The 21,981-nt window shown below is 43.8% G+C and overlaps 1 protein-coding gene across 3 annotated transcripts in view; it reads left to right on the top strand.

Annotated features, from left to right (window-relative positions):
• Positions 1-21,981, top strand: part of PLD1 (phospholipase D1) — a 133,200-nt gene that overhangs the window by 17,450 nt on the left and 93,769 nt on the right. For all 3 annotated transcript variants that reach the window (XM_019503303.1, XM_019503302.1, XM_019503304.1), the window contains exon 2: positions 16,943-17,128. In XM_019503303.1, coding sequence (XP_019358848.1) covers positions 16,975-17,128 — 154 coding nt within the window. In that variant the 5' untranslated portion in view covers positions 16,943-16,974. The remainder of the gene's footprint in view (positions 1-16,942; positions 17,129-21,981) is intronic.

Raw genomic sequence — 21,981 nt, 5'->3', positions numbered from 1 at the left:
CCCACCCCCCCTCCAGTGCTGGGCAACCGCCAGAATGAGCTCCCTCCACTCTCTTCCTCCTCTCCCATTGTGAAAACAGTGCCGGGGTGGGATTGCGCCACACCAGCCCAGCCCAGCTCCCAACGTGCACACACACACAAGCAAATGAAGGCACTCTGCTTTGTTGCAGGATCAGGCCCTTTTAAAGCACTCTGCAGCCATGGGCTTGTGTTAGGTCATGGCCGTAGAGCGTTTCAGGGCCAGATCAAATGCAAATTTTCACTTCTGTCTGCGCCTTCTGTCTCCCGCTGGTGTCTGTTTCTTCCTGTGTAAAATCAGTCTGTTTTCTGGTCACTGGATTAAATTGCTTTGTCTTTTTCTTTTCTTTTTTTCAAATTAGACACAAACGCTGAGAGCCAACAGTTATATTTCATATTTATTTGTATAGCTCCTAGTGTAAGGGTTGTTTTGGGGGGGTTTTTTGGTATTGTTACCACTAATAATAATAACACATTCTTATAGTATGGTTTAAATAACATGTGATGGCCTAAACATTTTCATGACAAATTCATTGTGAGGTAAAGTGAACTCACTACAAACTAAAGCTAGGAGATGCTTAGCTGTGAGTGAAGCAAGGCTCTCTTAGTTCTCTGAGATGTAAAGGAAGTTAAAAGCACGGCTAGAGTCATTTCATTTTGTACACATATTCTCTCTTTACTTAGGCTATGCAGTCCTTCAGTAAAATGCAGGTCTATGGTGACATGCCTCCTAAAAATGCAGCATATGAATTAATTGTTTGGTATTTTCCGGAGTTCTTGGCCACTGCCGCTGAACCTGTCAGCGCTCAGATTTGCCTCCTGAATTGCAACTGTTACATAGCTCTCATAGTTAGATGATCCTGGAAACAGTCAAAAGAGAATACTTTCCTGAAGGAAAAGTATGTCACACATGCATTTCACTGACAAATTTGTCTCTGGTATTTCTTATCACTAGTTTCCTGAGTGCCTGGTCACCCAATCTTGGACTACTAAAGATTGCTGAGCTGGGTACTAAAAACACTATAAATGCTGAAAATATGTAATCTTATAGAACGCATTTTTCTACGAAGATATTTCTTATGCTGTCTGTCTGAAAAGCAGAGTGTGGGGATATGCCCTCGGGTCTGAAGCCAGTGTCCATTAAAGAGAGCGGAAAGAGGCCAGCTGACTCCAGTTGGCTTTATATCAGACTCCTAAAACAAAACAGATGAGCCAAAGCCAGTTTGAAACTCCTACAGTTTGGCCTGATCCTACTGAATTTATCATTTCATCATGGCCATTTCTTTGAGAAAGTGGAGGCACAAACAAGACATGGGTTTGTATATCTGAACCCTCACATCTTGGTTTCTAAATAAAATATAAAAGTATTGATTTGATATCAGCAGAAGCAGGATGACTATCGGTTGAAATCCGGCTGAGCGGTAATGCACCAAATGGGCATTACAGTTGATAACATTTAATATTTCATCTCTTTTTACTATTGGCCATATGCAGGTATCCACTCACTAGCAGGGGACTATGGGTTCAACATTAAAATACATTAGCAATATTGGTGAGTCACTCAGAGAGGAATTAATTGAATAGGGTTAGTATACAAGTGCTCTACCAAGAATTAAAGAGTGTTTCCAGATTATTAAATAGATCATTACCCAAATGTCGTTGTGAATAATGGCAACAACAACAACTTGCATATTTTGCTACTGAAAAGGTCAATGACTTAGGTCAGGGCCAGCGTGTAGGGGGAAGAGGAAAAAGAGGCTGACGTCCAGTCAAGAGATTACTTTGCAGTCACTGTATAAAACAAAGTCCAAATGGAAACACATCTCCAACCACCTGCAGCCAGTATGAGCTTCATGTCATGGGTTTTATATTTTTAAGGTGAGAATAATCTAGGAAACAGTTGTTTTAAGGAGCCTTACAAAGTGTTCTTCTGGCACGGTTCATCTGTATGCCACTGTACACAAACCTGCAGGTGTTTAGTTTTATTTAACAAAGACATTTCCCATAAGGACTGCTGTGCTATTTCTGCTACGACTGTATAATGAACATGTTACCATTAAAAGGCCTGTTTCTGATCACCATTCAGCAGGTCTACATCTGAAGATTAAGCATTCCTTCCAGATTTACACCTATGCAACGGAAATCTGAATCGAATACTTTTAACATTATAACAGATTATGCATGTTTAATTCCAAAATCACTGCTGCTAATTTTTGGTATTTATAATTAACTTGGTCAGGACGGTATCTCTAGTTATGAAGTCCATAGTGCAAATGACTGTCCCTATTAACAGGGAGGCCACCACCCTACTTCCTGGTGTAAAGCTGTGGAGTTTCATATCCTTACAACATCATCTTATAAAGTAAACCCTTGCTCACACAAGCTTATGCATCTGTTCAGTTAGTCTATAAGGTGCATCTCTATCTGCTTTTTTCCTTGCCAACAGTATATCCTTAAGGGCCTTAGGTGGCAAGATTGTGCAAGTTATTCTGACACATGAACCAAGTTCATAATTCCTCTCCCAGTACTGTCCCACTCATTCAACCTTTGCTAGTATGAGTAACCCCTAGTGTGCTGTACAGTCCCATGAAAGGTCAGAGATGAGATCTCTTGGGACCATTCCTGCATCAGCACTGGAGCTTGTTCCCCGTGCATATCCCTTTTCAGGAACAACTCAGTAAGAAAAACAAGTTCCAGATTCCCAGCTCGGATAAGTTCATATTTAGCCCTGGTGGTGTGTAAGTGGCTGCATATAGAATCTGGGTTTGCGAATATGAATTTTTCATGCTTTTTGGTTAAGCTAGAAGAAGACACATATGTTGAGCATAATTTCAGTCATTTAGAGAGAGAGCAAAATCCTAGTGATTGACAGACTCTTATATTCCTATTGAGCCATGCAAGAAGCTGCTAATGAAACCAATGGAGAAGTGGTGTGGTGTAGCCCTGATGGTCCAGGTCTGAGAGAAGCAAGGTTTTTGAGGTGAACATAATTAGGGTCAATCAAAAGCAGTTTTTCCAATTCACACTCAGTTTGTGACAGTTGCTTTCTCAGATTTAATAAAAGGTACTCTGAAGCCTGAAAGCTTGTGTCTCATCACTCCCAGCTACGCAAGTTGGTCCAATATAAAAATATGATTTTTTTCTCACAAAGCTTGTTTGTCTAATGAATTCAATCAGACTGCTGTGTAGAAAAGAAGAAAGTCTGCGGCCCATTAGTATGCAGTGTGAGCTGTAGGACTGAAGTTATCTTCATTAGATGTGGCTGGCTGAGCCCATGCAGCCAGCGTTAGAATTTAAAACAGAACTTTTTTTAGCCACCTGTTCACTCATATCAGATATACTTGGATTTTAGGCCTTTTTGGGCAAGACTATGTTAACACTTTGTGTGGAGGATGCTGAGCACGGTGAAGTCTCAAACCTAGGTATTGCATCTAGACACCAGCACTTTATAAAGTAAATAACAGACTTACTGAAAACGGAGAGCAATAGACTCCCATTGTAAGAGGATTTACTAGGAGAAAGGTATAAATTTTACTTAAACACATAGCAAAAAGAACCCTAGACTAGAGGAATGAAATGTAGAAAGGCTCTAGAGTACCAGAACCTTTATCAAGCCATAATTAGGATAGTTCTAGCAATGAGAGCCTATTAAGTGAATTGACTGAAGAGCTAGCTTTTTCTGAACTGAAGTAGATTTCTTTTTTTCCAAAGAGTTTTAAAATGAATGCTGTGTGCAGCAGCAAGAAGGAAACTGAACTCTCATAATTGCAATTCATTTCCTTTAGCATGGATATAAGAGTATAAATCCATCAGGGCCATGTTATATAGAAACATTGTGGACTGGCTAAACTGGCAGTCTGTCATGACTTGTGTCAGATTTGTAAATGTATTTAAATGCGATATCAGTGAAAGTTAAACACCTTAATAACCTTGCAAATCTGGTCCTAGCTAGGGTAATTTAAGGATTACATTTTTTGGTTCGGTAGCTGATGATAATGGTCTGTACAAATACAGACGGAAATGACTGGCTAGGTTGCAGTACTGCAAAGAAGAACCTGGAGGTTGCAGTGGACCATAAACTGAATATGAGCTAACAGTGTGCTCTTGTTGCCAAAAAAAAAAAAAAAAAAAAAAGGCCAACAACGTAGTGGGTTGTATTAACAGGAATATCATCTGCAAATCAAGAGAAGTGATTCTTCTGCTGTTTTCAGCATTGATGAGGCCTCACATGGAGTACAGTGTCCAGTTTTGGGCCCCACAGTTCAAAAAAGATGTGGACAAATTGGAAAGGGTCTAGCAGAGACCAAAAAAAAAATGAGTAGAGGCCTGGGAAATATGAATTATGAAGAAAGGCTGAAATAATTCATTTGGTATATATGCTTGTTACAGGCTAGTGGTGAAACCATAGTGGCTGGTAAGTGGTAAATCCATTCTCTGCTAATTTTGGAGTAGGGATTTGAAAGGAGGAGTCCCACCACTTGAGAGTGGCCTCACCACCCACCTATAGGGTACTCTGAAGTGGGGGTCCCTTCTCCAGTCTCCCTTGCTTGAGCTGCTCCATCTTGTATAAACTGTTGATATTTTCCCTGAGACCAAGTGAGAGACTCTGTGACAGTATAACTTGGTGGTTAGCATGCATAGCCGGGAGGTGAGATGCATGGCTTCCAGCCCCCTCTCTAGTGCGTGTTCTCTGTACAAAAGCAACGTTGGGAGAGACCGAGAGCACCATGCCTGGATGACTACTCCACAGCAGGGCTGTTCGGGAAGTCTCACGGAAGGTGTGAACCCCTCAAGGAGGGGAAACCATTGAACACAGGTTCCCCGCTTCCTGGGGAGAACCCACATGACTAATTACTACAACAGCTATTTTGTGAATCACAAAGTTTTTTCCTAACTAAAGAATGAAGGATAGTTCAGTCCAAACTCACAAATCATTTTAGGCCACCTAACTCTGTTGAGGGGTGGGGGTTAGCCTCACAAGCCATTTGCCGCACAAAGGCAGCTTTGGTATTTCCAACTGGGGAGACAGCACAACTGGAGCAGGTGCAGCTTATCCGGCACCATACCAGGGCAGTGTAGGCATACCCAGAAAAGAATGTCTGCAGATCAGGCCAACTGGTTGGTTTCTGTATAGAGAGAAAATTACTTCTAGGGAGAGGCACCTGCATGGGTAGGTGGGAAATGAGCAGTTGAGCTGTCTTGATATATTATCATTTGAGCAAAACTTAATGGGCTGAAAAGGAATGAATCTGCATGATGTCTAGCTCCAAATGCAGAAGGACAAACAGCCTGGCCAAAGTCAGTGGAGTAGCAGGCTCTTACACCACGGCTCAATGTATCCCTCCAGAGTTATGTGAACTTTTGTATGCCCCAGTTTATCAACTCTGCCTTAAACCCACTTAATGCAGTTGGCTTCAAGTGCCAGATTGGATTCCAGTGCTCTTGCTTAGCTTGTCTCACATGAAATTTAATGCAGAAATACGATTTGGCAGGTGGTGATCTGTCTGCCTCCCCTGTTCCTATACATCCCAGAATAGCACCGACTGACGTATGAACATCAGCCAGCGGGGAGGCACTCTCCTGTTCACGTGTGCATAATAAGATAAATTGGCAAGGGTCTATCATGAACTTATTTGCGGTAGTTACAGGAAATCTGAATCTTCCAAAAACAACTGAAGCAGAGGGTTGCATGGTTTGCTGTTTCTTTTAGTCTGAGCCAACAGTGTGCACCAAGACTCCCCTGCATTTCTCCCTGGCCCCTCCCTTGCTCCATTATCTTCTGTTCCAGGTTTTCCCTGGAACTGCCTCCACCCTGCTCTGTGTAATCTGGATTCCTACCTTTTCATACCCTCCATTCCCTTTAGGCAGGGTGTCCTGTTCAACCCAGTCCCCCATACGCCTCCATAGCAGGCTCTCCGTGTGCTCTCCCTTTCTGCCTGGGCAAGGCTTCCATGCAGGGGCCCAGGCCCATGGTGCGGGAGGGCCCCCTGGTCCCTGTGCCTCAGGCTCCACGTGCTCGCCGTGCCAAGCGCTCCACGTCCTCCACGTTCCTCCCCATAGCAGTATCTCGGTTCTGCCCTGCACTCTCTCAGGCCCTCTGGTCCCCGCTTTCCCCCAACCTCTGTTTGCACCTTATTTAGGTCCTTCTCTCAGGTGAGGATGCTGTGTGCCCCCATTCCCGTTCCAGGCCACCTTTGTGTACCTATGTTCTCTCTTTTTTCCCCTTCCCTGCCATGCTGTGGGCACTGCACGTACCCCCTGTCTCTGTGCCATTAGTGTGCATGCAGGAACCTTCTTTCCCCCCCCGTCCTTCAAATCAGCATCTCCCACTTCCTCTATGGTGGGGTCTTGGCCCCTCGGCCCAAAGGCCCTGTTCTCCCGTACTCCCCACCCTTCCCGATTTTATTTCTGCTGGTCTGGAAGGCAGGTTGTTTATGGTAGTGGTATTTTGTAACTGTAGCAAGAGAATCAGCAGGGTTGAGATGAGTACATCATTGCTACATAAGAGGATTTTGTCAGGCGTTTCTTTGGTCTGTCCACAGTTACAGAGATGCTCGAGGGTGCCAGGCATGCTGGCCAGAGACCAGTTTGTACGCCTTTCCCTTTTTCTGGGTTTGTTTTTTTCCTCCGATTCACCAGAGTTCTTAATGCTGGGAGCAGTCCCTGAAACTTTGCAACCGCTTTGCTGTGGCATTCAAAACTCATAGTGTAGCAAATAGAAACGTGAGTAGATAAGGCCTTGTTTTGCTCGGCTATCAGGCATACTTCTTTGGAGGATGCATAAACTAAACATGGAAAAGTAACTTTTATACAGACTTAAAATCTTCCCCTCATCTTTGCACTGCAGAATGCCAACACCTAGTAGATGCTAGGTACCTGAGCGATGAGTCTCAGCCCCAGTTAACTGCTGATTCGCTGACTTTCTGCTGAAACCTCCAGCCAGGTGGATCTGCATGAGCTCTGTAGTTTTAATCAAGGATCACGTGAGGGGAAAGAGGAGCTGACTTGCCTATAATGTTGTCTGGAAAAGGCAGACAGTTTTGCAAGTTAGTTACAGCTGATATGGAAGGAGCAGCTTCTTTTCATTTAATTGGATGTATAGCCAGTAGAGAGCAGTCTGAGTATGTAAGGTGTGCACATTTTGGGGCTAAATCAGAGATGCAAATGGAAAATGTGCCTTTCAGAGGGTATTTGGATTTTATAAAATTCACCAACTCTTTTTAGGTGTATTAACCAATGAATATTTAACTTCTGCGCTGTGCACCTGGTTTCGTGTAAACCAATTCCTAAAGGAGAAGGCCCAGATTTTCAGCTGGCATAAGCTGGCCTGGTTCCACTGAAGCCAAAGCAGTTAATGCCAGCTAGGAAAACAAGTTCATTGTTTGTAAATGATAGACCTACAGAGGCAATAATTTAGACTCTGTAATTTGAAATCTGTACAAAAACAAAGGACCAGATTCTGATCTTACTTACATCAATGTAAAAGCTTGTGGACTTGTTTCAGTTGGTTCAGTAACATCAGCATCAGATTGTTAAAAAAATCAAAATCAGCTGCAAGTATTCATGAAGTAATGTATTTCCTTTGCAAAGCACTAAAACAAAAAGGAATCGCTGGGAAGGAATCACGTGACTTTGAAGTGGGATATGGGTGTGGGAAAGCATCCAGGCAAGTTTCTGATTCTTGTACTTCACTTGGCAATAATCACAGTGCTGCTGATATTTAAATGATCTAATATGATGTATTTGTAGGAGCAGACACACACGAAGAACGACAGTGGTTTAGCTGACATTTACCATGTCTATAAACAGTTGTTTCTAGGTGACTCATTTATTGCTAACATGATGGCATCAATTAAAGAATGATATTAGTGAGGCAGGTTAATTAGAGAGGTTATTTAGAGAGGTGAAAGAATCTGTTCAGGCTCTTTAGTTCAGAATATTAAATCCTGCCCCTGCTCAAAGTTTAAAGACTTCTCTGGAATGATGCTGAATGATATCATTTGTGTCTGCACTTGTAGGTAGGTGTGCTCAATACTCCTTAACTCACCTATTACTAGCACTTACCATTAGCAGCAGGTAATTTTTCTAGGGTGATGATACTGTAGAAATTTACTAACAAGATCATAAATAATAGTGTAGCAGTTAACTTCTACAGCAGACTCAGCCTCCAAGGACAGGCTGATAAGACTCTGCAATGACCGAATCCTATTCACTTTGAAGTCTGAAGTAAGTTTCCTCCCTATTAGTTACCATTTCAAAACAAATATGTAGCCAAAAACCAGTTTTGAAATAATTAAGAGTTTTCCCACACTGACGTGATATTCACAGTGGAAAATTCCCACGTGCGTGCACAACTTGTCTGTAAACTATAAATCGCCTCTAACAGTTTTATTCGGGGCCTCTGAGTTTGCTCAGGGTGCCCAGCATGCTGAATAAATTTTGAGATTGACAGCGACTCTGTGTCTTTGGGAATAGCTCCGCAAGGGGTCACAAACTCCTCAACAATACCACTGATGATCATGCTCTCCAATATGATCTTATTGTTTCCTTATATTTCCCATCTGTAGGTTCCTTTTATCTCTCCTCCTATAGATAATTAGCAACCTGTTGGGGCGGGTAGCGTGTCTTGTTCTGTGCATGGTCAGAGCCTTGCACAATGGGGCCTGGCCCATGACTAGGGCTCACAGGCTTTGCCATAATACAAATGATGAATAATAATAGCTTCAGTGATATTGGTGGAGTTGTGATTTATAACACAATTTATCCTAATACTCTGCTCAAATTCTCACATTGATTCATGCAGACTGTCCAGGTAAGATTTCCTAGTGCTAAGGATTCAGCATTTTCTTGCTACAGTGTAGCTGACTCGTGGCTTGCCAGTCAGTACTTCAGACAAAAAGAGCTACATACATATATCAACAATGCCAAACCAAAAGGCGGAAAATATAAGACATTAGAGGACAAGGCACTAATGAGTTCCTCCTGCTCTTACAATTTTTCTCCTTACTTGCACATTCTGTACTTTCCAAGAGCTGTCTTGCTTGAGGCACTATGTTAAACACTCTTTATGTTTCAGTGGAGTTAGGTTTAAATAATTAAATTTAGATCTATGATGATCAATCAAATTCAGAGTCTGTTGTGGTTTGGCTTTTTCCATGTCTGCATCCACACTTTCTTTTCATTGGACTGAGTTTAATATCTTGCTTTGTAAGTCACTTTCCAGCTAGGGACAGACACTAAAAAAAGCCTGAGCCTGAGCCTGAACTGATTCAGCCTTTGCAGGTTAGTCTAACCTGGCTAGGCTGAACCGGTTTCCAACCATACAGACAATCCCTCTTGACTGAGGAAATTCAGGCACATGCCTGCAGTGGCTCAGGCTGGAAACCAGGGGGCGCTAAAGCAGCCCTCCCTTCCCTTCTACAGAGCTAAACTGGGGGGGGCGGGGTGGGGGGGCTCTGATTAGGGATGGCTGTGAATCCCCACCCTGCCTGCAATCCCAAGCTTTTTCCCCACAGATTGCTCGCGGGGTGGGAGGGTTGCAGCACTGGGCTAGCATGCTGAGGCAAGGAAGGGTGGGCAGTGCATGCATCTGTTGATGATACGGAGCTTTTAGTTCGTCGTCCCTGCTTCTGCATACTGCCTGCAGCAAACTGACAGGCAAGCAAGCTGGGAGGGGGAAGGGGGAGCTGATAATAGTGTTTATCACCCATATCTCAGTGTTTATTGCCCCATTAAGAAAACAACAGAGAGACATTACCAGCTATGTGCTGATTCAGTACAAACCCAGCATGTGGTCTGCTGGTCATCAAAGGCAGAAGGGAAGGGGGAATTTGTGCTTAGCAGAGAGTGGTGATTGGGTAGGATGGTAGCAAACAGCTCTTCCCATACTTTGCCAAGGACGGACATTAAACTACCTGTTGATTAGCTCCAAAAAGTCTGTCTGCCTTTGTCTCTCCCACAGCTCAGACTGTAACCAGCATGTGGTCTGCTAGCTACTCCAGAGGTGTCTGCTAAAGCAGAAGGATGGTGGGGTGGGGGGAAATAATCCCTGTTTAGCATGGAGAAGCCACAGGCAGATGCAGAGGGGAGGGGCCAGCCCTGATGTGGAGCAGAGCGCCAAGCCCAGAGTGCATGCTGGGATGCTGGGCATGTCTGGTTTATCTTAAATCAGCAAGGGGTCTGGCACAGACATTGCATAAACTGGTTTGACCCAAATAAATTAAGGCTGATACCATGTTCAACCAAGTTTATCTCAAACCGGCTTCAGCCATTTTCAAACTGGTTTATGTGCACTGAACATCTGTTCTGTTATGGGTTTAAACCAGTTTCTGATCACTTAAACCAGCTTATGTGTAATGTCTGTCCGTACCCATAGAGGGCAAATCTCACGCCATTCTCTCAAACTTAGAGCTGACCTGAGCAGCCTTGTTTTGGAAAGGCCCTCGTCTGGAACTGGAATAATTCTGCGGGGCCTTACATTTACATCGACATCCGTGAGGAGAGAAGGGGAAAGGAATCTGTTACAATGAAGGCTCATGCACATTGGCTTCCATAAGCATGCCGGCTTTCCTGAGGCACTCAGACGTGGAGACTGAGGGACCTCTGAGCCACTGTAGAAGGGCCTCCTTGTATGTTTGATGCCTGTGGGCAAGCTTTGGGCTGAGACAGTACATCACTGTCTCAGGAATATAGGCGTGAAGTGGAATTGGCAGCTCCTACCTTTGTACGCTGATTTGAGAGATCCTTCTGACCTGGTGGCATTTCCAAAGAAAGGAGCCGTCCTGATTCAGGATTTTAGGAGGTGAGAACTTGGGGGACAAGATGACAGGGGTAGGATTCATCACAGCAGAGGAAATGATTGCTGAAGGCACTTAGTGTCTCTGCTAGGTGCTGGCTTGCCTCAGCAACTCCTTGGCGGTAGGTTCAGTCTCCTAGCAGCAGGGAAAGAAGACAGGGCATGTAGAGCTCCGCTGTGTTTTTCCTTCCCTCTACACTGTTCCTGCTTGAGACAAAAAAAATAAAATAATCATGAGCCCAGTCTTGTCCACGCAGAATACCGCAAGCAAGGGAGCGAGTACACTTTAACCTTGTGTCCTGCCAAAGCAGAGTGTGCGTGTCTGTGTGTATAACACAAAACTAAAAATGGGAAGGTCATTTTCAAATGGGCCCTTCCAGAAGATGATTTTGTCAAGAGAAAAGTCATGAGAACTGAAATGAGGTTAATCTGCAGTGGTTACCAAAGAGTTTTCCTTGGTGAGAACAACAGTGTGCGCATCCAACTGTGAGAAGCATTAACAAGAAAACCTCTGTTTCTACGAGAAGCAGTAGTGGCTGTTAACTTGATTTTTTTCTAAATGAAGTCTCTGTCAGTTAGATAAGTATTGAAAATAGCATGTCTGATTTAAAAAAAAAAAAAAAAAAGTGATGAAGATGGCTGTTACACATCCTGACGCACATAAAGGAAAAACCGGGGGCTAAGTGAATCTTGTGAAGCTGGGAACATTGCCAGCCCCAGGCATTCAACAAATCATAAGATTTTAAAAAGGAATGAGATTTTTTTTTTTTTGCTTCCTGATTCTTGAGCCTTTAAGGGTCGCATTTTCAAGTTTTCTCATATAACCAGAAGGAATAAAAACTTTGTTTTAATGAAAGCTGGGATTCTCACGTAATCACCTTTTTCCTTAAACTTGGGCTTAAAAAAAAATCATTAAGACTTGTAATAAAGTTGCAAGTTTGGCCACACTTGCTTTGTGGCTTTGCACATCTATTGTGCTCTTTTTCAGAATGACCTTTTTCACCGTCTTTCCTTCCTGTAATTTTAAACCCTGATATCATGATCAATTGCTATTTCAAAGCATGTTTTACTAGCTGATGGGATACTTGCTACTCACATACTATAATAGACAGGCCAGCTGGGGCAAAGAACATAAGCTTTGTCGTAAAGAGGGAAAACTCTAGTAAAAGTTAGGTTGGTACTCTACAATGCAGTGTTTATACTGCCTTCAGATTTTTACTTCCCTGCCCTTCCTGCATTTCATAATCTTCCTCTTTCTTTTTCACTTTACCCGCCATTCTGCTCCATTACTGATCTTGCTTTTTCCGTGGGTTTTCCTTCTCCTGCCCTCTATGCCCTGAAGCAGTGCTTAAGGCCGGTAACATTCAGAGTAGTATTGAACCTTCCTACTCCCATACCGCTGAGGCATTTGCTGCCTCTGTGTTAAGAAGCTTTTTTTCCAGATTTGGGAGAGGCAGGCCAGCTGTAGGTAGATTCTTACTGATGGGTCAGATTTTTCCATACAGCCTCTAATAGGAAGTAACAGCAAACATTAAATAACAGGAAACATCTTGCTGCCTCACCCCAAAGCATCTCAGGGAAAGAGTTGTGGCTCTGGGATTCATATCCCCTGCCCGTGCTTTGCCCAGAATACCTTCCCACCCCTGCCTGGGTCAGCTCCACTCTGCTGCCTGGTGCTATATTGACAATGTCTTCTTCAGTGTCTTCATCAGTGACTTGGACGAGGGAGTGAAGTGTAGTCTGTCCAAGTTTGCGGATGATACAAAACTGTGGGGAGAAGTGGACACACCGGAGGGCAGGGAACAAATGCAGGCAGACCTGGACGGGTTGGACAAACGGGCAGAAAACAATAGATTGCGATTTAACAAGAAGAAATGCAAAGTGCTGCACCTGGGGAGGAAAAATGTCCAGCACACCTACTGCCTAGGAACTGACCTGCTCGACAGCATGGAAGCAGAAAGGGATCTCGGAGTCCTAGCGGACTCCAAGATGAACGTGAGTCGTCAGTGTGACGAAGTCATCAGCAAAGCTAACTGCGCTTTATCGTGCATCAGCAGGTGCATGACAAACAGAACCAAGGAGGTGATACTTCCCCTCTATCGGCACTGGTCAGACTGTAGTAGGAGTACTGCGTCCAGTTTTGGGCGCCACACTTCAAGAGGGATGTGGATAACCTGGAGAGGGTCCAGAGAAGGGCCACTCGTATGGTTAAGGGCTTGCAGGCCAAGCGAGGAGAGACTAGGGCACCTGGACCTCTTCAGCCTCCGCAAGAGAAGGTTGAGAAGTGACCTTGTGGCTGCCTATAAATTCATCATGGAGGTGCAGAAGGGAATTGGTGAGGCTCTGCTCACCAAGGTGCCCCTGGGAGTTGCAAGAAATAATGGCCATAAGCTAGCAGAGAGCAGATTTAGACTGGACATTAGGAGGAACTTCTTCCCAGTTAGAGTGGCCAAGGTGTGGAATGGGCTCCCAAGGGAGGTGGTGCTCTCCCCTACCCTGGGGGTCTTCAAGAGGAGGTTGGCTGGGCATCTGGCTGGGGTCATCTGAACCCAGCACTTTCCTGTCTATGCAGGGGGTCAGACTCGATGATTTATTGAGGTCCCTTCTGACCCTAACATCTATGAATACTGTGAAACCACAATTATTTCCCAAGTTCTCCCCTAGCAAACAGTCCTACTGTAGCTCTTAGCAAATAAATACTTTAGTTAATAGTTTATCCATTAACTTATTATGTCAGTTTGTTTGATGGACAGGACTTCCGTGCCTGGCACAATGAAGAGCATAGGGGAGGTGGGGATGGTTATAACTGATCCCATTCATCTACTCTGTGTACATCTGCAGCATTCTCTCTGCATTATCAGGCACTTGTTTGCTGATTCTTATCCTCCAGGATAAATACTTGTGCAGCATGTGAAAAAGATCAAAGGTTTTCCTTCTCTGCTTGTGTTGACTCTGACCATGCAAATCTTCTCCTTTAGGGGAGCGTTCTGGTCTGATTGCCAGCAAGTCATCGAGCAAAACCTAGCAGGAAAGGACACATCTTTTCAGACTGAGGAAAAGTATATTTGCTTTCCAAATTTGAATTGAAACAGAATAAATACAAAATGGCAGGCTCTCGAAGGCCTTGGGTTTTTAAAGATGGAAATGTCCTAGTAAAAAAAAAAAAAGACACAAAGTAGCAACATGGGAAGGAAAGTGAAAGGCACCCTCTCTCCAATGCCAGAGGATTTTTTCCTTCACCCAGTACCGCCCACGGCAAAGCTCATCTTGACTGTCGGGGAGCAGCATTGTGTTCAGTGGTCACTGAGGAATCGCACTTCCATCCTCTCTGGTCACTTCAAAAGCTGCTGTTGGGCTGGTGGTTTGAGTGCAAGAAGAGACCCCCCTGCTTAGAAACATTTGCAATTTTACACAGGCTTGTATTTTCTCTAGAGGCAAATGCAGTCGCATCCACGATAGCTCAGTGCATACCAGGTGAAACTCCAGTGGTGAAATCAGACCAACATTGGGCCATCGCTATCTAACAACAGGATGGTTTGAAAGGACTGTTAAATGTGGCCACTTGTTGGAAGGAAAACTGGCTTGTGTGACTAATTTACATACCATATGATGAATTTAGGCAGGTCCAGGCAAGGTAGGTGCTAGAACAGTGGGATCATTATTAAATAACAGCAGACAAAGCATAGGGCTTCTGGCCACAAGTGAGTTGTTGGTGAATCTTGTCAGGGCAAGGAAAAATGGAGCATAGTTTTTTCCAAGTTAATGCAGAACTCATGTTAAAAGCATGCTGTACATCAGGGTAGAAGAGAAGTTGAAAACGAGACCCTTTTTTGGTTTCTTGGTTGGTTTTTTGGTTGGGTTTTTTTTAATTTTGCATGATCTGTTTAGTTCCCTTCCATGGAAAGGAAGAGTTAAGATATGATTTGTGTGTGCAGGTGAGACAGAAAGGCCTCTAAAATTACTTGAAAGTCCTCCTTCGGCCTGCAGCAAGCCAGAGGCCTCATCAGTTGTTGTCCAGTTAAGAACTCGTTCTGTTGTGCTGTAAATGGCCACGCCGACTGTCGGAGGGGTCGGAGCCGCTACAGTTCTTGCACCAAGATCCAACACTGTTGCTCTACAAACGAAACGGAGGGTTCAAGGTTTAATGTGGTATAACTGAGAGGAGAATCTGAGCCAGCGTTTCTTCATTCTGGCTGGGCAGAATTTGGGTATTTTCTTTCTGAAGAAATCAATTTTTCCCTTTTTGAGAATGACACAGTTTATATAATACTACTATTGCATAATAATAAGACTTAATATAGTTTTAACATGGCCTCGAGACAACTGGTAAAGTATTTCTTCAAAAGCATCTAAATACATGAATTATTGTGTGTATACATGAATTATTTCACAAATCCTTTTCCTTCACTTCCTGAACAGTCAATTTTAATAACAATTGCAAATGTTTTTTGCAGATTTTAACAGCAGCAACAACATGATCTTGTAGAACATTTCTTTACACAGGCTCAAATCTTCAGCTGATACAACTAGGTATACCGGCGCGGACTAGAGTAAAATCACATCAGTCTATACTACCTGAGAACATAGTTGTCAAGCTTGCGTGTTTTTTAATGATGAGTGCAAAGGTTGAGGGAATTCTTTTATCACAGTTGTGTAGGAGGGTGTTATCATCGGTGAAGCATAATTGTGTTTAATGACTGAGGATGGGAGTCTGCAACCTGTAATCGCACTGAGCAGCACTCAGCTCAGTAAATCCTGTTGAAGCTATGAGACTATTCATATGAGCAAACAGTTCTGCTACTTCGTCTGAATAGGGATTTCTGAATTCAATACTGGGGCAGAAGAAAACAGAGCTTTAAAAGTTTTTAAAAAATCATAAGTAAAGAAAAGTGATGTAAGATATTATTGGACTGGTGTAGTGTCTACTATTTTCCATTTTCCACCATTCAAGTTTCTGATATAGGAAGGTAGAAGAGAAGAATACTTTAGTCATAAATGCAGCTAAAGTCTCCCAAAATGCTGCTACTTATGCATAGGTGACCTGACTCTGATACAGATTTCCTTTTCTAGCTCTTGCTTCTTCCACAAACAACGGTTATGAGGGGTAGTCTCCTGCAGACTAGGTTTGTTAACCCAAATGCTTTGTAACATTTTACAAAGAATAATGGCCCAGGAAGTTAGGTGACAATGTGGGCACTCTGTTATCCAAGTGGCCACTCTGCCACAGCCTTTCAGAGTAACCATAGGCAAGTCACTTAGTCTCTCTCTGCTTCAGGCCCCCTCCTCTAAATTGGGGTTAATAGGATAATAATAGGACTGCTACCTCACAAGTGTGTTCCAAGGATAAATACATTAAAGAGTACAAGGCACTACAAAGCTATGGTGGTGTGAGCCATGTAAATATTTTAAATCGAACAAAAATAGAAGACATGTCAATATTAATACAAGGAATTAATTTTGTTCTTTTCATCACAAAAACAGTTAACAAAAATACCCATTGACTTTAAGCTTTTTTTTCCTCCATGTGCCATAGCTTTGAAAATGTAGCTACAGGTGAATTAGTTCTAGAAGTAGTGTCAGTCAGCCAGGCGGGAAAGTGGGTTGTATTTTTCATTTTTATCACAGACAATTAAAACACAATTAGCTACACTGACCAGGCAGGTTCATCTGCAAGATTTCCTTCCCATTTTGAAGCCGGTGGAAGAAAGCCTTTCTAAGCAGCGTTCTATTCTGAAGGACGCTCTTTTAGGCCAAAACTGCAAACGTTATCGTGGTCCATTTAAGATAGTAATATAAAAATCCTGAAACCAGAGCGAGCTTCTACTGAAGTCAAGGGAAGCTTCCATTTTGGTCTAAAACTTCATTCTGTGTTTCCTGTCTCCCTGTGTGATTGGATTATTTTGTGGATGTTGGGGCAGCTGTGTTGTGGGGGTACATTGTAGGAGTTATAGAGGTGTCCAAATGAACACATTTCTATTTGAGTCTGGCTGCCAGAGTGATGGGTAGGAGGCCAGAGACTGCCATGTGCCAGGCAACAAAATCCCAACAGTTCCTTAGCACCCACCCAGTCCTTTAATGGCATTATATTGGACACATAGAAATGACCAGTCTTCCCTTTTCTCTTAAACAGCCCCCTGTGTTACTGGAGTGCGAGCACTTGAGATGTCACTGAAAAGAGAAAAACCAGTAGACACTTCTACGCTGAAAAAAATTGCTGCAGACATGAGCAATATAATAGAGAGCCTAGACACGAGGGAGCTCCACTTCGAGGGAGAAGAGGTGGATTCTGACATGTTAAATGAACCAAAAACACCTGGTGAGTTTGTGTCCTTCTGTTTCCACCATATGTCCCACTTGGATTTCGTAAGTGAGAGTCTCTGAGGGGAAGATGAAGCTTTCGATTGGATTGCCTGCAGGAGTGAGGTGATGTGAGATGGGATGATCTGAGATGCTGACAGCTCTTGTGGGGCTTCATGAAACTCTGCATTTCTTTCTTCAGGACTATAAAACTTAGTCCATTACCATAAGATAGTGAGTAACTCCTAACAGGCACTGAACCCCCCAGAGTGAGAGCTCATGAAATGCATGGGAAATAAGGCTGGCAGGATCTGGGAGGGATCATCTAATCCACCTTTTTGTCCCAAGTCAGGATCAGCTCAGCTTAAAGCCTTCCTGACAGATATTTGTCTAATTTGTATTTAACCTTGAACAATGGAAATTTCACAACCCTTGAGCTCATCTACCCTTTTGCTTCACTATCCCAGCCCTTAGAAAAGATTTTCCGGATGACTAACTGAAGGGTGTCCAACTCATCTCTGCCCTCAGGCTAGATCCAAACAGCGGGGCTCCTCTTGGGTCAGAGATGGGCCTCATTAGTGGTAGCATGGTAAGCGGCAGTAGTAGTGTGAGCATTGGGGTTAACGTAGCTATTGCTTATCCCTCCCCTGCCACTGAAAAGCAACCCTAGTGGGACTCTGTATCTGAGGATTTGGTGACAGGCCCTGCCACTACTCAACCCACCCCTCAATTCCTGGTCCCTCTGGGAGCCCCACAGGCCAACTGAACAGGCTGTGTGGACCGTATCTGGCCCGTGGGCTCTTACATTTGACACTTGTGGTCTAACCTAAATCTCCTGTGCTGCAATTTAAGACCTTTCCATCTTGTCCTATCCCCACTGGCCATAGAGAACCATTTAAAACCTTTTTTACAATAGCCTTGCATCCTATTAATTTAGGACCATTTCTCTATTTGTGCAAGTCATTTTGATTTCTAGTCTTGTTCTTGAGAGTACTTGCAAATTCACCATGCTTAGTACCACCTGCAGACTTAATAAATATCCTTTTTCTCTCATTATCCCCATACGGAAATATTGAATAGCACTGAATCGAGAATAGCCCCTTTGTGAATTCACTTCATACAGCCCTTCATTTGACAGTAAACTGTTGATAACAACTCGAAGTGCTTGTAACCTGTTGTACTTGCATCGTACAATAGCTTACAGTATAAAGTAAGGAAAAATATTTCAGCTCAGAACAAGATTTTCCATCAACTTAGCATTGAAAATGTCAATTGTTCTGGAAAACGGAAACTGGAATTGAGGATTCACAATACCTTTTAGTAGTTGCTTTGCACCCCATAGGACTGAACTATCATTTGCAATCCAAAACATATTGGAATAGTGGAAAAACTCCAGTTAACCATAGGTCAGGCCTTAATGATCTCCAACCATCATTGATGGACAGGACTGGATTTCCTTGCTTATGTATATTTTTAAGTTAGAAGCCTTTCATTCTAGTTTGACACAGCTGGTATATGCCATAGCATCTGTCTGTTACCTGCACATTTCTAGCTAATAGATTCTGCTTTTAACAAAAAAATTACAATTAATTTACTCAAGATTTCTAACACTCTGAACATTAGCTTTTCTTGCTTTGAGTTTCCACTAATATCTAGAAGACTTGCTGAAAATTACAGATATTTATGAAAGAGCAAGTCAGGAAACATTACAGTTAAGAAAACACAACAGACTTTGCTCTCTTATTTGATTTATTTTAATTATTCCTGATCACATCTCACAAATTACCAGCAAATATCCTATAGTACAGAGGTCGGCAATGTGGGTTTATTTTGGTGGAGTCCCAAAAATATCAGCAACCTTGACTCGCAATACATTGGTGTGCTGGGGCGGATGGAGTTCACCCCAGGCAGTATCTGCACTCTCATGGACTCCGTGAACCATGAGTGTCCTGAAACAAAAACCACTGTAGAAACAAAAACCACTGTAGTAACTAGAGAACTTGCAAGATATAGTATTCATATTGCTGCCCTAAGCGAGACCCACTGGGCAGATGAAGGCCAGCTGAAAGAAGGTTTCACTTTTTTTTTGGAAAGGGAAGTCACCTGAAGAGAGGCGCATTCACAGGCTTGGCTTTTGCCATCAAGAACAAGATTGTCAGTCAGCTTTCAGAACCCTCTGTGGGCATTAATGAACACCTTATGACTCCACCTCAAGCTCAGTAACAACCAGTATGCTACCGTCAGTGTGTACACCCCCGTACTTGACGATGAAGTCAACAGGAAACAGTTCTACTGTGCTCCTGACACTATCCTGACTGCCACTGCCAAGGAAGACAAGCTCATCTTCATGTGTGACTTCAGCAGAAGAGTTGGGCAATATTCTGAACTTTTGAACTTTGGAGTGGCACCACCAGGAAAGAGGGTGTAGGGGAAGTCGATTTCAGTGGTATCCTCCTCAGCAAACGTGCAGAGCATGACTTACTCAGCACAAATAGTATCTCCAGACAGAGTGGCAACTATAAAACCATTTGGAAACACTCACACTCCAATAACTGGCAGCATCTTGACTATATTATTGTCAGAGCCCATGATCATACCATCCATATCACCTGAGTCCTGAGAGGTGCAGATGACTGTTGGATGAACCACTGTTTAGTCAGATCAATCGCGCACATGCAGCTTGCCCCACAACACCGTAAAGAGCCGAAAGGAATAGAGAAGAGATTTACCATTGAGGCACTGCAAGACCAAGCTAGATACGAGGCTCTTCAGCAACACCTTGTTGAGAGGCTCTCTGACCTACCTGATGACATCAAGGACAACTAGGCACATTGGGAGGAACTGAAGAACTTTATTCAGAAGGCATGTGTCACGGGGCGGGGTCCTAGGAGCAGCCGTGATCTCTCCGGACGCCCCTTCTGGTCAGCTGACCAAACTGCGGTTGCCCTGGCAACCGGCACCTGTACCTCTTTATAGGAGCAGGGCACCAAAGTGCCCTGCAACAGCATGCATCGAATCATTGGATACTCTACTTTACATCACCAAGATTGGCTTGACAAAAAGAATGAGGAAATCCTAGCACTTAGCCATCAGAAAAAAACACGTTCTGCAGTTTGCAAAATGAACCCTCCAACCAGCAAAACCGAGGGGCTTACTACTGGCTTAAAGCTGTAGTTCAGAGGAGGCTATGAGACATCAAGAACCAGTGGTGGCAAGCGAAGGCAGTGGAGATCCAGAGTTTTGCTGGTCAACATGACATGAGAAGCTTCTTTAAAGCAATAAAAGCCATCCGTGGGCCATGTTCCAATGACCCAACCCCCTTGCAATCCCAGGATGGCTCCACCCTTCTCACAGATGATGTGTCCATCAAACAACACTGGTAGGAGCACTTCATGATTCTACTCCAACCGTGAATCTGAGGTCTCAGCTGCCACCACTGAGTCCATCCCTTAATACTCAGTAATAGACTCTCTTGCTGATCCCCCATTCTTTAAGGAAGTCTGGCGTGCCACCACTCAGATCAAGAATAGTTTGGTGCCAGGATCAGATAGCTTTCCTGCAGAGGTGCTCAAAGCTGGTGAAACAGCACTAATGCAAAAACTTCACCAACTTGTCATTAAAATATGGGTTAACAGGGAAGCCCCACCTGACTTAAAGAATGCCAACATTGTCACCATCTTCAAGAAAGGGGACAAGTCAGTGTGCGGGAACTACCAAGGAATTGCCCTCCTCTCCATTGACAGGAAGATTTACTTGCATCCTTCTGAATTGCCTTCTCTGCCTTGCCGAAGATATCCTTCTAGAATCCCACTATGGCTTTAGACCATCTCAGGGTACCACTGACATGATTTTCATTGCACAGCAGATCCAGGAGAAGCATAGAGAGCAACACCAGCTGTTTATGGCATTCATTGACCTAAGCAAGGCCTTCAACTCCATCAATTGTGAAGCCTTATGGAAGGTGCTGTCTAGGTTTGATTGTCCACTGAAGTTCATCAGCATCCTCAGGCTGCTCCATGATGGGATCACCATCACAGTCCTTTGCAATGGATCAGAGGCAGACCCATTTACCATCCGTACTGGTATCAAGCAGGGCTGCATCATCGCCCAACCCATTTCTCCATCTATCTTGCTGTGATTTTGATTCTCATCCACGTCTGCCTTCCTCCCAGAATTGGGGTTGAGTATCAAATAGACTGTCATCTTTTCAACCTGCGGTGCCTTCACAGAAAAGTGGAAGTTACCAAGGCTGGCATCACCAACCTTCAGTACGCTAATGACTGTTGTCCTCGCGTGCACTAAGACCAATCTGCAGTCCACCCTTTACCTTTTTTCAGGTGCCCATCATAGCTTGGGACTCTCCCTTAATATTGGGAAGATGAAGGTGCGCCATCAGCTTGCCTCAGTACAAGCTGCCCTCCACCCCCCACAAATTACCATTGGTGAAGAACCCCTGGAAAGTGCTGAGCTTTTCCCATACCTTGGTAGCCACCTTTCTCAGTCAATCAGTCTTGATGTAGGAATCAAGTCTAGGATTCTCTGTGCCAGTGTATCCTTTGGAAAGCTGTTTTTTCATGTCTTTGCCAACTGAGATCTGCAGATGGAAACTAAGATCCTGGTCTACAATGTAGTGGTTATCCTCACACTCCTCTACAGATGTGAGGCATGGGTGACATATTCATAGATTCATAGATTCATAGATTAAGGGTCGGAAGGGACCTAGTAGATCTTCTAGCCCGACCCCCCGCCAGGGCGGGAGAACAACAAAAACCCCAAAAAGAGAAATGGGACTCAAACGAGTCCAGCTAGGTGGGCATCCAGCCTCTTCTTAAAGACCCCCAGGGTAGGGGCCAGCACCACTTCCCTTGGAAG

This window comes from Gavialis gangeticus, unplaced genomic scaffold (assembly GCF_001723915.1).
Source record: "Gavialis gangeticus isolate Ggan-Ray unplaced genomic scaffold, GavGan_comp1, whole genome shotgun sequence".
NCBI lineage: Eukaryota > Metazoa > Chordata > Crocodylia > Gavialidae > Gavialis > Gavialis gangeticus.
Note: the sequence above shows the minus strand (reverse complement) of the source record. Positions and strands in the feature narration are given on the sequence as shown.